This window comes from Corapipo altera, unplaced genomic scaffold, assembly GCF_003945725.1.
Source record: "Corapipo altera isolate COAL_440 unplaced genomic scaffold, ASM394572v1 61411, whole genome shotgun sequence".
Classification (NCBI taxonomy): domain Eukaryota; kingdom Metazoa; phylum Chordata; class Aves; order Passeriformes; family Pipridae; genus Corapipo; species Corapipo altera.
In genome coordinates this window covers 8,167,399-8,181,447 of record NW_020884875.1, presented here as the reverse complement: position 1 = coordinate 8,181,447, position 14,049 = coordinate 8,167,399, and the positions used below count along the sequence as shown (strand labels likewise).

General features: G+C 35.4%; 1 protein-coding gene across 2 annotated transcripts in view; it reads right to left on the bottom strand.

Annotated features, from left to right (window-relative positions):
- Nucleotides 1-1,071: 1,071 nt before the first annotated feature.
- Nucleotides 1,072-14,049, bottom strand: part of IPO11 (importin 11) — an 85,075-nt gene continuing 72,097 nt past the window's right edge. The window contains exons 31-32 of one of the 2 annotated variants that reach the window (XM_027635089.1): nucleotides 11,704-11,788; nucleotides 1,072-5,982 (exon numbers count right to left, since the gene is read on the bottom strand). In XM_027635089.1, coding sequence (XP_027490890.1) covers nucleotides 5,818-5,982; nucleotides 11,704-11,788 — 250 coding nt within the window. In that variant the 3' untranslated portion in view covers nucleotides 1,072-5,817. The remainder of the gene's footprint in view (nucleotides 5,983-11,703; nucleotides 11,789-14,049) is intronic. The other variant, XM_027635090.1, reaches the window with a different exon arrangement.

Genomic DNA, 14,049 nt, shown 5'->3' with positions numbered 1-14,049 from the left:
GTCACCTAGGACTTCACCAGCAGGCAGATGCAGTAAAACAAAAAGCAACTCCTTGTAGTATAGAGTGTGGGAAAACACAGGGCAGAGCATTTCAGCGCTGACAAAGATGAAAACGTTTTGCTTCATGTTGTTTATGTCTGTAAGCTTCCTTCCACACCTGCCTAATGTTTAAAGTTGGGTTAGTGAAGCATCAAAATGAAGGTTTGTTTTTAGGCCTCTATTCCCTTGCAAACTCAGATAGTGAGTCTGGAGTCATTCCCACAATCCAGATTTACGAGAATTTCTAGTTTCTCTCAGTATCCTATAAAAATATCTGTAAGATACTTTTGTCAATTTACTTTAAAAAAAAAAAAACAAACAAAACCAAATTATAAAAATAAATAAATAGCTTTATTTTCCCCATTAAAATAAAGACAACTTGGTTTAAAATACTTGAAACAACTTCAGAAATGACTCACGGTTTATTTTTTAAACACTGCAATGAACAAAATATCCAGCTTTGCACTTTTTCTGTTCAGGATTTACCTATCAGTAATTTAAATTTTCACGGCATGGTAAGTTAATGGATATTTGTCTATGCTGTTATGATGGATTCAGTCGGTTTCCAAAATAATTTATTCTTAGTTCAAACCACAACCACCAACCATCAAAGAGGCCCCACAGCGTTCTGTTACTTTCCCTGATTAACACCTAAGATTTTGCTGATGCGAATATTGGAAAAACAAGTGTAACTGTTGGGTTAAACATTTGCTTCATTTAAACATTTTTTTGTCTGTTTTTAAATGCTGCTTTAATAATCTTTCTTGCTAGGGAGCAGTTAAAATTCCTGTGGGAAGGAATGACAACCTGCAATCACAGTCAACTATGACTAAATTTTGTCGTCATTTCAAACATCGTGTCTCCTTATTAGCACTACACTACATTATAGAATTTGATAAGCTTTCCAGAGGTTAATCTAAAAATTGACAACTACTTTCTTACCTGAAACAATATGCAAGTTTGGCAAATTGATTTACTTAGGAATATTCATTGTGAATATTCTAGGCTTTACATAGGTTTAGACATGACAGCTTGACTTCAAAATTGGTTTTTATTTTATTAAAAGCACGTTAAGAAATCTAGAGAGAGAAATACAGCATTGGACCTTAGGTCAATTAAACTTTCTGTCAACCCACCAATTTCCCTTCTTCAGAAAGAGAATGAAAAAGTCAACTACTTGCACAACTCCAGCCCAGGTGAGATGCTTTGCCACCTGCCGACATCCACTGCTTATTTCAGAAATGACACATACCTTCATGTGGGATGTGGTTTTATTCTGTATAACCAACTTCTAAGAGGCATGCTCTAGTTACATTTATGTATTGCAGGCAGAATTTGCTTGTTTGCAGCAACTTCGCTTTTGCTTCTTTTCAATTCATTTTAGACCAAAACTGGTCATCCATTCAGTGTAAAATTGAAAACAACTCCTTCATGATCAGTATTTTTAAGCATACAGTATATAAACTAGTCAGTGCACTAGCATACACTCAGCCTAACAAAATGCTGCCTAGCCAGTGTGGGGAACAAAGAATGTAACATTTTTAAGCACTTCTTATGAACACGCAATAAAATTTTAGATGGGGTTGGTTCCACTTAATTTGATTTCATTTTCCCCAGAGTCATCAAAGTCTGGTACGAACAAGTTATTGCACTTTATGAAATGTTTCTACAGAAGTAATCAAATCTATTTAACTGATAATTAGTCATCATTAATAATCACAGCTAGCAGTGAGATGGAAATGGTGAACATTTTAAAATTAGTAATCATTTATTTTTTGAATAATCAGCGTCGAACCAAAACAAGAGTTTGGAGAACCTTCAAAATGTGCACCTTAGTTACAAAGCTGCTGCTTTTGCTAAATGAAGATGTGGCATGTTCAGCAGTTCAAATACCATGAACTGCAATTTAGAGCATTACAATGGTTTGGAACAAACAGAAAAAAAGTTAAGCATACTAAACATTATTGAATGATATTAACTGTAAAACTTGTATGTGTGTTAATATGATCTAAAGAAGTGATTTTATCATTGCTGAACCATCAGAGAAATGAGTCCATCTGTCACAATTTGCAGTTACAAGCTGAGAGTCCACTTTGGACTTTGGCTGTCATTCCTGGTACCCTGCAAGAAAATGTCTGAACACCTGTTTGGGCCAACAGGAGCTGAGTTTCCCTCCTGCATATTCTCCTAGGCTTAGAATCATGGAATCACAGAACGGTTTGGCTTGGAAGGGACCTTAAAGACCACCATAGTTCCAACCCCTCTGGTATAGGTAGAGACACTGTCCACTAGACAAGAGTACTCAGAGCCCCATCTAAAATAGTCTCAGTAACTTAGGGGAAATACATTGGAAAAAGCATATGGGTTATTTGCCTCTGCAAAGACCCTGAGGAGAAAGAACTAAAAATGAATGGCCTGCATGGTGTCTGTTTCCCTGGAATCATGGAACCCCTTCTCAGTCAAAGCACAGTGGGCAGAACAACTCCTGCCAATCCATCAGCAGTGCCACAAGGACTCACTTTCCTGGCAAGAAGTGGGGTTCCCTCCAGCAGCCCCATCCACGAGGCCTGTCAGGACTGCATTTGGTGCGGCAGCACCTACAGACACACACTAAACCCTGCACTCCCTCTGCACCCTCCTGGGCCATGGCAAGGGCTGAGATTTTCACCAAACAGCCTGGCCCTTGGACTTGCTCGCAAATGACACAAACCCCTCCGTCACTTCATTGAAGGTAAGGCAGGAGGCCATGGTTCCCTCCAAGCAAGGCAGAGAGCATTGTGAAAACATAAGGCCACTGCCCTGCCCACACATTATCTGACTTGTAGAAGTAAAGTTGTATTTCGTATGGGACAAACACCAAACTATCTAATTGGAATAAGTTATAGCATGGATAAATCTACTTTTTAAAGCTGAAAAAAATTTAACAGAATGCAATGAGATCACATGGATTATTAACACTTCTGTTACACCAAAGGCCTAAAAATGGCCATCATTGATACAGCAAAGCTATCAATGAAGATGGAGGCAGGAGAATTAGTCCTTGTTTAACTCTTATGAGTGACAGAACACATTTGTCTTCATCTTAGTCATTGCCAAGCTAAACTGATAACATCCATAACCCTGAGGAGTTTAATTGTGTTACAGGAAAAAAAAATTCCCAATTTAAATTACTTTTTGTCTTGAAAATCAAAGCCTAAAGGGCAACACAACCAAAGATCCTCCTTCATGAGAATTTCAGAAACTGTATTTTACTGTTTCGATGTCAGACCATTTGTTGTATTCGGTTTTGCTTCTTCCCCTGGAGACTAAAGTTAGAAATTTCAAAAACATCATAAAGGGCTATAGCTTGCTGCAGTCCTACTCCACAATCTTCCAGTGAAACTTTAACCCTATATATAAGGATTTAATATATAAGGATAGTATATAGGGGTTTTCTGCTATTTCAAGGTGAAATTTCTCCACTTTGACTACTAGATAGCTGCTGAGTGCAGATGGCCACTTGTTTTGCAGTGTGTTCACTGACAGTGGTTGTCATACAAACAGTTATGATGATGATGTTTTCATTTATAGTCCAAGCCTTGGAGTAAAATCTTCCAAAATGAAAAGCTAAACACTTAGTAACAAATTTAACTTGTTCCCTAATGCATATGAAATGAACATATGCAGTTACTCAGAGACTACTCAGAAAGTTAGTTACAATGTTATCATGCTGTTATTAGCCAAAATTATGCCCATCATTCTTGACAGGGTCTCTACCAACATTAGTTATCATGCACTGAAATAAACTGCAGTTAACACTCCACCACATGAGGTAATGAGGACTGGAATTGCCCAGAGAATGACACAAGAAGGCAGATCTGGCTCAGTTGCCTGCAGGAGGCAGCACAGGGAGCTTGGTGGCCTGGCCACACAGTAGAGAGCAGCCTTTAGGCCAGGGCTGGACTACAGCACGGAGCACCTGCCTTTCTCTGAGACATCAGGGACCGCTATTCAGCACCAAGCAAGTGACTTTGCTGAGTGGTGACAGAAAAGTACTGCTCCCTGACATGACGTTTTTATGTACGCCACACAGTCATGCTATGTGAGGCCTACCAGATCAGCACTAGTTTTACACCGATCCAAAAGCTCAGGGGCTCTGCAGATTAACTGTGCAACAAATGCAAATTTAGTGAAATGCCCCAGGTTCTGGTAAATGTGGTTCACATCTGAAAGAGACCATCAGCACATTGAGTCCCTTCCCTTGCAAGTACCAAGTGTAACCAGATGAAACTCTTTAATTATCAGACTTGGTGTTGGTGGATGATTGAGGAAATGACATGCAGATCACATACAGACAAATTGTAATAATTCTTCTAGCAAACCTCCCTATGCCAAAGTAAAAAGCAGAAAACAAAGAGTTACCGCACAACTTCTGCTGACAGATGCTGGCAGCAGGGAATAGAGGAGGTTTTGCATTCAGAAATGTGAGAGCCTCACCAGCCTCTGACACTAAGGCCAAAAGAGGAGAGAAAGGCCAGGCTTCCTCTGCAATCAGAGGGAAGGTTTTGAAAATGATTACTCCCCAAAGGGTCAGATTTTTAAAAGCATCTGGTTATCTGGTAAGATTATCAAAACTTGTAGGTCTTTTTAAACAGCTAAACCCCCTGAAAAAAAAAATCTGACTTAATAGCTGAATCATCCCTTAGTAAAGCAAACAAAGTTCATTTCAGCTTTGAAGGTGGAAGATCAGTCCTTAAAAGGAAAAATTCTGAAAATGGAAATGAGCCTTCTCTTCCCTCTTCCATCTGTAAGGTACAAAAGACAGAGGCATACAGAAAGGAGCAGCTTTACCCTGTGATTGCTGCAGGTAACTAATAAATAATTAAAAGAAAGCCTTATGTTTGCAAAGAATTATTTCAACTGTGACCCTTGGGGCCTAAACTTTTCAGCAACAATTCTGAAGTATCCTGATGACATGCCTCTGATGAAAACATGCAAATAATAAAGATACTGAATGTGGCAACTTTAGGTAGTTCAGGTACAGCCACAAATTAATTGGAATATATTACTCATCTACCTATGGTGAGCTTCTCTGTGTTATGACAACTAGAACTGAAATAGAAGGAACTGAAGAATTTTTTTCTTACGAAAAATAAAGTATTTGGTAACAAAAATGAAAAGCCACATCTTCAGAGAGCGATATACACTAATGATCTCTAGCAACTCATCAAATACAATCTAAGTTTCTTTTTCTCTGAGACAATTCAAATGGGAATTATCTTTCTCTCAAAAAGGAATATTTCTGCTCACAGTCTTACTGTTTTCGTAACTCTTTCTGCTTGTATGGTTGAACATACAGTCAAGAAAGACTAACAGAAAGGGGAGAAAGTTATAGGTATACAATATGAAAAGAAGCAGTTCCTGATACTGAATTATAGTGTTGAAATAACAGACTCTTCCCATTAATACACATTAGTAAGTTCCTGCAGATCTCTGCCTTTATGACATAGCTTTGTGAAAAAAAAGGTCAGTAATGGTACCAAAAAAAAAAGGTACTACCTAGGACAGCATAGACCATGTTAGGAATCATAGAAATGTTAGTTTAATGATAAAACCCTTAGTATATTATTAAAAAAAAAACAACAAAGGAGCATGGTTTAATAGCAACAGCAGAAACTTATTTTTATTTTTTAACACAAGTCATTTTCACCTTCCATTAGGCTCTTCCATACAAGATGGAAGTTTTCTTTTTTTTTTTTGAAAGAAAAATTTGACATACAAAATCTTTTTTCTGCTTGTTTAGAAGCCTTGTAAAAATTCTTGTAGCTGGGCAACTATTTCTGTATCCACAGTTTCCATAAGGGCCTGAAAACCTTGTTCTCCCACTAATTCCTGCTGCGCCTTTAGCTTCTCATAGATGAACTGCTGCAATGACACAGTGTGTACAGGGTCCTTCAGTGCAAGCTGTGGAAAACATGTAAGAGAAAAATACATAATAATGCATTAAAAAATATTCTGTGACTTACTAATTTCTGTTATAACTTCAGCTCAGGAAAGAAATCTGCTTTTTTTTTCTTTGTACTTAACTGAGAAACAAAAAATTTCTGAAAAATGATCAATATAATTAATACCAAGGCAAATATCAGTTTTAAACTATTTGAAGCAGTGTCAAACCATGAGAGTCTTATATTTTGCTCTAAGATTTCATGCTTCTATAAGATAAAACAATTCAAAGCTGCTTTATTAGTTACTAAATGAGTTTTCTATAACTCCTAAAAATCACATCAGATATTACCACAACAAGCACTTTCGTGATGGCATGAACTACAGTCAGTTTTATTTTACTAGTAAGAAAACAGAACACAGAAGAAGTCAAACTAGTTTAGACTAGTTTAACAACAGTTAAAATAAACTGTCCATATACATAAAGAATAGACACACCTCAGTGGTAGTACCCTATAAACCTCATCAGTCCTCATCAGATTATACAATTTTCTTTTGGGCAGAGAGGGACAGAGTATTTGTCACTCTTTTCCACATGTTAACTGCTTCTTAATGAAAGTAAAAAGGTAAAATAAGGGGTTATATTGACAGAGGATGTATTGTTAATTTCAGGGTCAGCAGGATGTGTGGCAGCATTTGTCCTTCAGTCTACCAGGGGGTAGGAGGTAGAGCTTGATACATTCTAAAGAAGTAGGATGTTAAAATCAATGGTTAATTAATGCAGATCTATGATCTGTTCATCTCAAGTGTCAAAACCAAACAACACTATCGTTTATGCTGGAAGGTCAGGAAACAAAATATAATGCCAGATCTCAAAGTCCACTGAAATAGGAGACTTATGAGCCTATAATACCTTGCTACAGTGTTATTTCTAAAGAAATAAGGCATATTAAACTTGCACAACAGCTCTTTTGGCATGATTAAAAAAAAGAAATATTTGAGTGTTAATATGGAGTAGAAGAAATTAAACCTTAAGATTACTTACTTAACATTACACCTAAAATGGGAAGATACTGAGTGAAGTGGCCACATAAATATAAAATATATTAAAACTTCCAAAACCACTGTAATTACTACAAAAGAGAAGTTAAGTCTTATTTCTTATAAACAACTCCAGTAAAAAAGCAGGCTGGTTTTTGGCCTCTTCTATCACTGCTTACAAGTTCTTCTTTCTTATTATGGTCAGTGCACCTTTGATATTTTAAGTCTCTTAAACATTCCCTCAGTATTCCTGATATTGGCTTTTCAGTCTTCAATCCTTCACCATTTTGTACTATACAGCTATTTCACATTTCAAAGGTAAGATATGATCATTTTATTACCTATTCTTAACATTACAGTCTTTTGAAAAGGGAAGTAATTGTAGTAATAGTTTAGTATTCTGTAGTATTTTTTTTCAGTAAACATAACTTGAATCTCGAAAATATAAAAGACTTTTCTAATGAAATTTCTAAATCATAGCTAATCTAATCAAGACTTGACAATGTTAGGGACATCCTTGTTTTAATAGCACTAACACAAGTCTACAGGGAAAAAAAAAGACTGTCTTACCAAGCAAAGAATCTATCAGTTTCTGAACAATTTGCATTTGTTCACCAACAACTGCAATTTGGGACATATAATGCATTTACAATTAGTTAGTTTCAGTAAGTTCATAGCTCTGAATAGTCATGTATAAAATTACTCCAGGGAATTTTGGATAGAAAAACAGGTATTAAAACTGCCATATACAAGTGTTCTCATCCTTGTAAGCCTGACACAGCAGCAACTAAATGAATGACAAAGTCGCCTTGGGAAGTGATGCCAAAAAGCCTTTCTTTTACAACCTTTTAACCTACAAACTGATTAATTTATGCATTTAGTTAACTGTATGACTTGTGCAACCCTACCATAAATTCTTGTTTAATTTAAAGTACTCTGAATAGGAAGCCAGAACAAATTGCCTTAAAATATCAACTTTAATATCAACAAAATATCAAGTTTTCTTTCTCTTCTGCTAAGAAAAATTGATTTAATCAGCAATTTCATATTACAAAGTTTATTTTCCAGATATCTTAAAAAAAAAAAAAGAAAAGAAAAAAACTCCAGACTTAAGTCAACAGTAAGTAAACTTCTGTCTTCTCGTATGTCAATGTTCACTAATGAGCCTCAAGTCCAAATTTTTTTCCAATTTTAAAAAGCTACTAGAATGCAAGTATGTGTGTAATGCTCTTCTAGTACCCCGGTGGTGATCTTCAAAGTCTGAACAAAAATGCTGTATTGTTTTGAAAACAAAGGGTTTGAATTCTTGCTTATTTATGAAATTTGCTGGAATGTCAAGTCTGAGCTTTCTGTAGCATCTCTTATAATAATATTATAGAGATGCTCTCTAGTATTTCTTAGATGTCCCAACTCCCCAGGACGCCTCATGGCTGGTGATGATGGGTTTCCAAACAATCCTCTGAATCATCTCAGCAATAATATGGAAAAGTAATTAATCTTGAAAAAACAATCTAAGTGAAGAAGATGACTAAACTTAATATATTGCATAATTCAAAGTTAATATCTTTTATTCCTAATGGAGCTGCCAGACTCGCACAGCGTTGGGAGTTCAGGAATATGTTACTCAAATAAATATTATAATTCCACATTTTCTTTTCCATAAAACTTCAGAGAACTTAGTCAAGTTGTATGTAGCCTTCCCATGATAAGGAACACTTCTGCTGCGTATTTACCAACATCTGTTCTCCAGGACAACTGAGAGACTGCACATAAACATGGTCCCCCTGATACCAAAATCTGGCCATCAAAGTCCAATGCAAAAATCCTGCTTAGTTTATTGCAACAAACATAAATCCATCCCTCATCATTTAAAGCAGCAGCACTCTAAGCCAGTAGGGACTTCGGTAGTATGATTAATGTTTGCTGTTGGAAGCATCATCTAGTATCTGTAAGCCAAATGGGACTTAAGAGTCTTCAGATTTAATTAAGGAGTTAATACCTTAATTTGTTTTCATTCAGATAGTCACATCAAAAGTATATCAAATAAATTAAAGCGTTTCCTGCAACAACAATTAACTCGATTTTCTTTCATTCTACTTTTCTTGAACTTGTATTCAAAGGTAACAAAATAAATGAAATAGTTTGATATAATGAGTTTGTCAACAACATTAGACAGCCAACTGCCGTCTTCACTGAATAAGCAAACAAAAGCATAAGTTTGGAAGAACAGTAAGCATAGTTGGTCAGGGACTATATATATCAACATAAGTTTCTACATGTGTGCTTTTTTTTAATTGAAATGTGCCTGATTCTGATAAGAGTAAAACATATCTGTTTTCCAGTTTAAAAAAAATCCTAGCAAATTCCCACAGCTTCTTAGTCAAAACAGCTACAGACAGGAAACAGAAGTTTGGCCAGTAGCTACACATTACTGAAATGTGCTTTATTCTGCACAATGAAAACCTGAGTTTGACTAGCTTTTGGACCTCGTTACTTTAGAAATTGATCTTGAAACTGGATGTGGCTGACCACCTTGGGGCTGTACTGAAGAAATTAATCTTCCACCTCAGTGCTTGTAAACAGAGGTCTGAAGCAGACAAACAGTTCTGAGGTTTCACAGAACAACCATATCCCATCTCTCCAAGCTCTACTTGCCAGCACCAAACAGCATTCTGCAGAATTAACAGTTGTTTGAACCGGTATTTGTTAAGTGGATCTCATTCCTCAACATCTTTAGGCAACACCACAGTCAAAAATCACACCATTTCCAATAAGCAGTTATACACTACTTTGTACTGGAACAGTGATCCAATTACCACAAGTGATAACACAAGTAAATGGAATGGCATTAACATGGAAGAACAGGTAATAAAAGTCTAATAAAACTTTAAAAAGTGTGTTGGTGATATATGAATTAAATTGTTGAAAAGATTTCCAGAATTTCAGAAATTCTCTTCAGCTTAAGTATGAATACTTTAATACTAAAGAGGCAGCCAGAATGCTGGGCAAAAATCATACATGTTTGCGATGATGGTTACTATCTTGTAACTGTGATGCTCTAGGAAAGACTAGAAAATAATTTAAGAAGGGAATGTATTCTTTACTATTCAAGTTTTTAAGAGATGTCAGTGAGACTCACATTAAATCTGTTGGTAATTTGTAGATTAAATGTCTAAGGAGAAATTATACTCCAAACAATGGAGTAAAAAGTATTACTTCAGTGAACCATGTTATCACATAAAAGATGACCATTTAACTTATTATAAATAAGTTATTTATTTTCCAGAAGATGTAAAAGCACAATTGATCTAGTTTCTTCCAATATGAAGGTAAAGCAAAAAAACCTCCCAAGCCTTCTCTGCTTACATATAAGCATCATCTGAAACATGAACCTACACAAATTCTTCAAGTTTAAATAAAATAGATCTTTATGGGAGGATACCTTACTTCATTTTTCCTGTCCATAGTTTCAAATAGGGTGTTGAAAAATTTTAACTCCCTTATTTCAACAATGATACTGAAGTTCTTAAAAACGTACATTAAGGGCATGTAAAAATAAGTCACCTTAGGCCAATACATTATGCGTGATGTAAGGACACGAATCACTCTCTACCTATTTACGTGTTCCTCAATATGTTTGCAATGAGACAAAAATATAGCAGTATTTGGAAATGTCAATCACATAAAATTATTATAAAATTATTATAAACTTATAAAGTACTGTTCCAGCAAAAATTCTCTAGTAATTATTAACTATGTGTAATATAAAGAAAGGTAGCAAGGGCAGGACAAAGAGATAGATCAAAGTATCTAGATCCTGTGCAAACATCAGGAAGTGATATTTAGCATGAACCATGCAAGTTGATCTCTTTTCCTCATATTAATGGTCTTAAAATTGAAAAACATTATTATTTTGAAGGAGAGAATCCCATTCATCTTTCATGATTCCAGTTTTATGAGATTTAATCTCTAAGTCCAGATACAAGCTGCTAATGTTTTGTTTTAAATCCAGTTTTTCAAATCAAATGCTAGCTGTGCTTTCAAAGTCATGATTATTATTTGACACTTCTGCTACTAGTGACCTACCAAATGACCTGTATAAATTCTGAAATAAATAGCCAAGTGTCAAGTCTCAATTTCTGCACCATCTGCAAAGCCATATACTGAGCTACAGTTGGGATTCAGAAAGAATTTATTACAGACATTCATAACAACTAGAGTTTGCTTGGTTTTGTGTAATTTTTTAAAGGAATATATTATATTGCTTTTGTAAATATATTCCTTATATACTAGCATTTTAAAAGAAAAGCTTACTAAGAAACCATGACTTTTGAGTAAGAGTTCTTTACACTAGAAAAAGGTTCTATGCAAGCACATAATTGCATTAAATATGAGAAATTCCGCCTGCCATGACATTTCAGTAAGGTTTAGTTCTGGTTTTTTTAATAAATTCTTTTTATATTGTCTGAGTATTGTGAAGTCCAGATTTTGTGAACAGACAATGTTTATTTTGACAACAGTCTCCAAGATGCAAAAGGAAAGCAGAAGCATAAGTGTTGTGGCTGCAAGGTTTGTCATCAAATCATCCTCTTTTGATTCAACAGATGAATTTTCCAAGAAGAATAGATGAACCAAAGCCAAAAAGAATTTAGTGAAGCACATAATCAGGTCTACAACTGAATAAAAAAATCGAAAACTTACCATTTTTTTCCTTTTGTCTTGTTCTGTAGGAGGTTCCTCATCATCTGTAGCTTTGGGCTCTTCAAAATGAGACATTAACATGCAGCTAAGAAGGGAATAAGAGCAGTTTTAATATGCATTACCATTAAAAATTACTTTAAAGCTCTTCTAAAAATACAAAATAGATATGAGAGAGTTTGCTGAAAGTCAGATGATCTGTTAACAAGTAATTTTTTTCTGAAAACAGTGAATCTGATGAAGCCTGAATGCATGTTCTCTGTCACCTCAATCCATGTAACAATTTCAGCTATTTTCCACATTTTAGCTTAAGATGTGGTTCTAAAATGCATTCCTGTATATAGAAAACAGACTACATGGTTTTGAAAAAGAATTAATACAGAAAAACCTACTGTTCCTAACCAGAATTTTCCATTCTTTTCAAGAAAGTGCTATACAACCACTCTATCCTATCAGCATGAAAGTCAAAGTGGCACATATACAAAGCTAGCAAAGATTTCCCACAGCGTTCATGGTTTTCTGTAAGATCTTTAATATGAAGACCTGAAAACTAATAAGGGCACTGCTATTGGTTCTACACTAAAATCTAGAAGACACTGAACAATAATGTTTTAGGTGAACAGAAATGAGCTAGCTTCTGCAGACATTTACTGTTTCTAGGTAGGTAAAGCAAAGGTTTTAAATTTATTTTTTGTTTTGCTTCATGCTCAACTGGCAATATACAAAAGCAACCACCTTATTTTAACTATGATTTTTGTAGTAAGTGTAAAACCAGAAAATATGGAGAAAAAAATAGTTTAAATGTCAGAGGTTTTTCTGTCTCTTAAAACAGTTTGAATGCTCTTTTACAAAGACATTGATGAAAGCTATCCTATAACAAGCATGTCTTCCATTCTCTTCGCATGCTCCACACTGAAAGAATTCACAAATATTCCACCATTTTACCAAATTTTTTCCCAGAAAATCTGCCTTAAAAACCAAAAGGATTTAAAAACCACTCAGGTGACAACTTGCCACTGTGTATTAGGGATGTTTTAATACATGAAGGACACAGAATTCACACACTACAAAGCACCAAGACAGATGCACATTATTGCTCACTTTCAATCCTGCACTACTGTGTGTTTTTAATTGCTACATTTCACTAGCAGGTAAAATGCCCCTTCAGCTAAGATGAATAATGTATTTTAAAGTTATTAAAATGAAAAAAACGTGATTTTATGTGATTCTTATATGATTTTATATGAAAATATTAAGATTTATTATGCTTATATATTTAGTTTTCTAATAACATGTGTTTAGAGCTGTATGAAACACTTGCTAAACAGTATGGTAAGCAGGGTCAAATCATAGAATCATAGAATCAGCTGGGTTGGAAGGGACCTCCGAGATCATGAAGTCCAACTCTTGATCCACTACCACTACGGTTGCTAGACCATTGTGCTAAGTGCCACATCCAGTCTCTTTTTAAAAACCTCCAGGGATGGAGAATCCACTACTTCCCTGGGCAGCCCATTCCAATATCTGATCACCCTCTCTGTAAAGAAATTCTTTCTAATATCTAACCTAAACCTCCCCTGGCACAACTTGAGACCATGCCCTCTTGTCTTGCTGATAGCTGCCTGGGAAAAGAGAACAACCCCTACCTGGCTACAACCTCCTTTCAAGTAGTTGTAGAGAGTGATGCTAACACAGAAGCCATTTCTAATAAAGGGATTAGTTATTTCAAAATAATACAGCAAATTGCATGTCTCCTCTGCTTACATATGGCTTCTTTCAACTCAGTTTATTAAAGAAGAAGGAGACAAAAATTGCAACTGCCAAAACATACAAAATTCAATTAACTTTTTCAGACCTTGATAAATTTTAGGTACCACAAAGAGTAATTCAAAACACAAGAAGAGGGAGAATAAAAGAAGAGATGATGATAAAATCGGCGAAAATGTGAGCGTTGGTGAGACAAGATTAGAGCAATGGAATGCTCCTCTTCCCAGATAATCTGAGGTCTGTAATGCTTTCTTACAATTACCACTACAATGCAAAACATGAGCGCTAGGAAAACTCTGTATTGTAAGCCAGGGCACTGTGTAAACTTTTTCATAACCCAAATAAAATTCAATCTAAAAAGTGGTGAGATCTTTATCTCTTCCGAAATCTTATTGCTCTAACTACAACAGTTTCTTCAGAATTCCTGTTTAAACATATTCATGGCCAGGTTAAGATGTTTAAACCACCACTGTCAATTAATCTGTACAATTTCCCTGTGGAAAATTTTCCTCTTCATCCTCTAGTGGCTGCAGTTTTGTATTGCTTCAGCCTTGATTTTCCCTATGCTAAACATGCACGCTG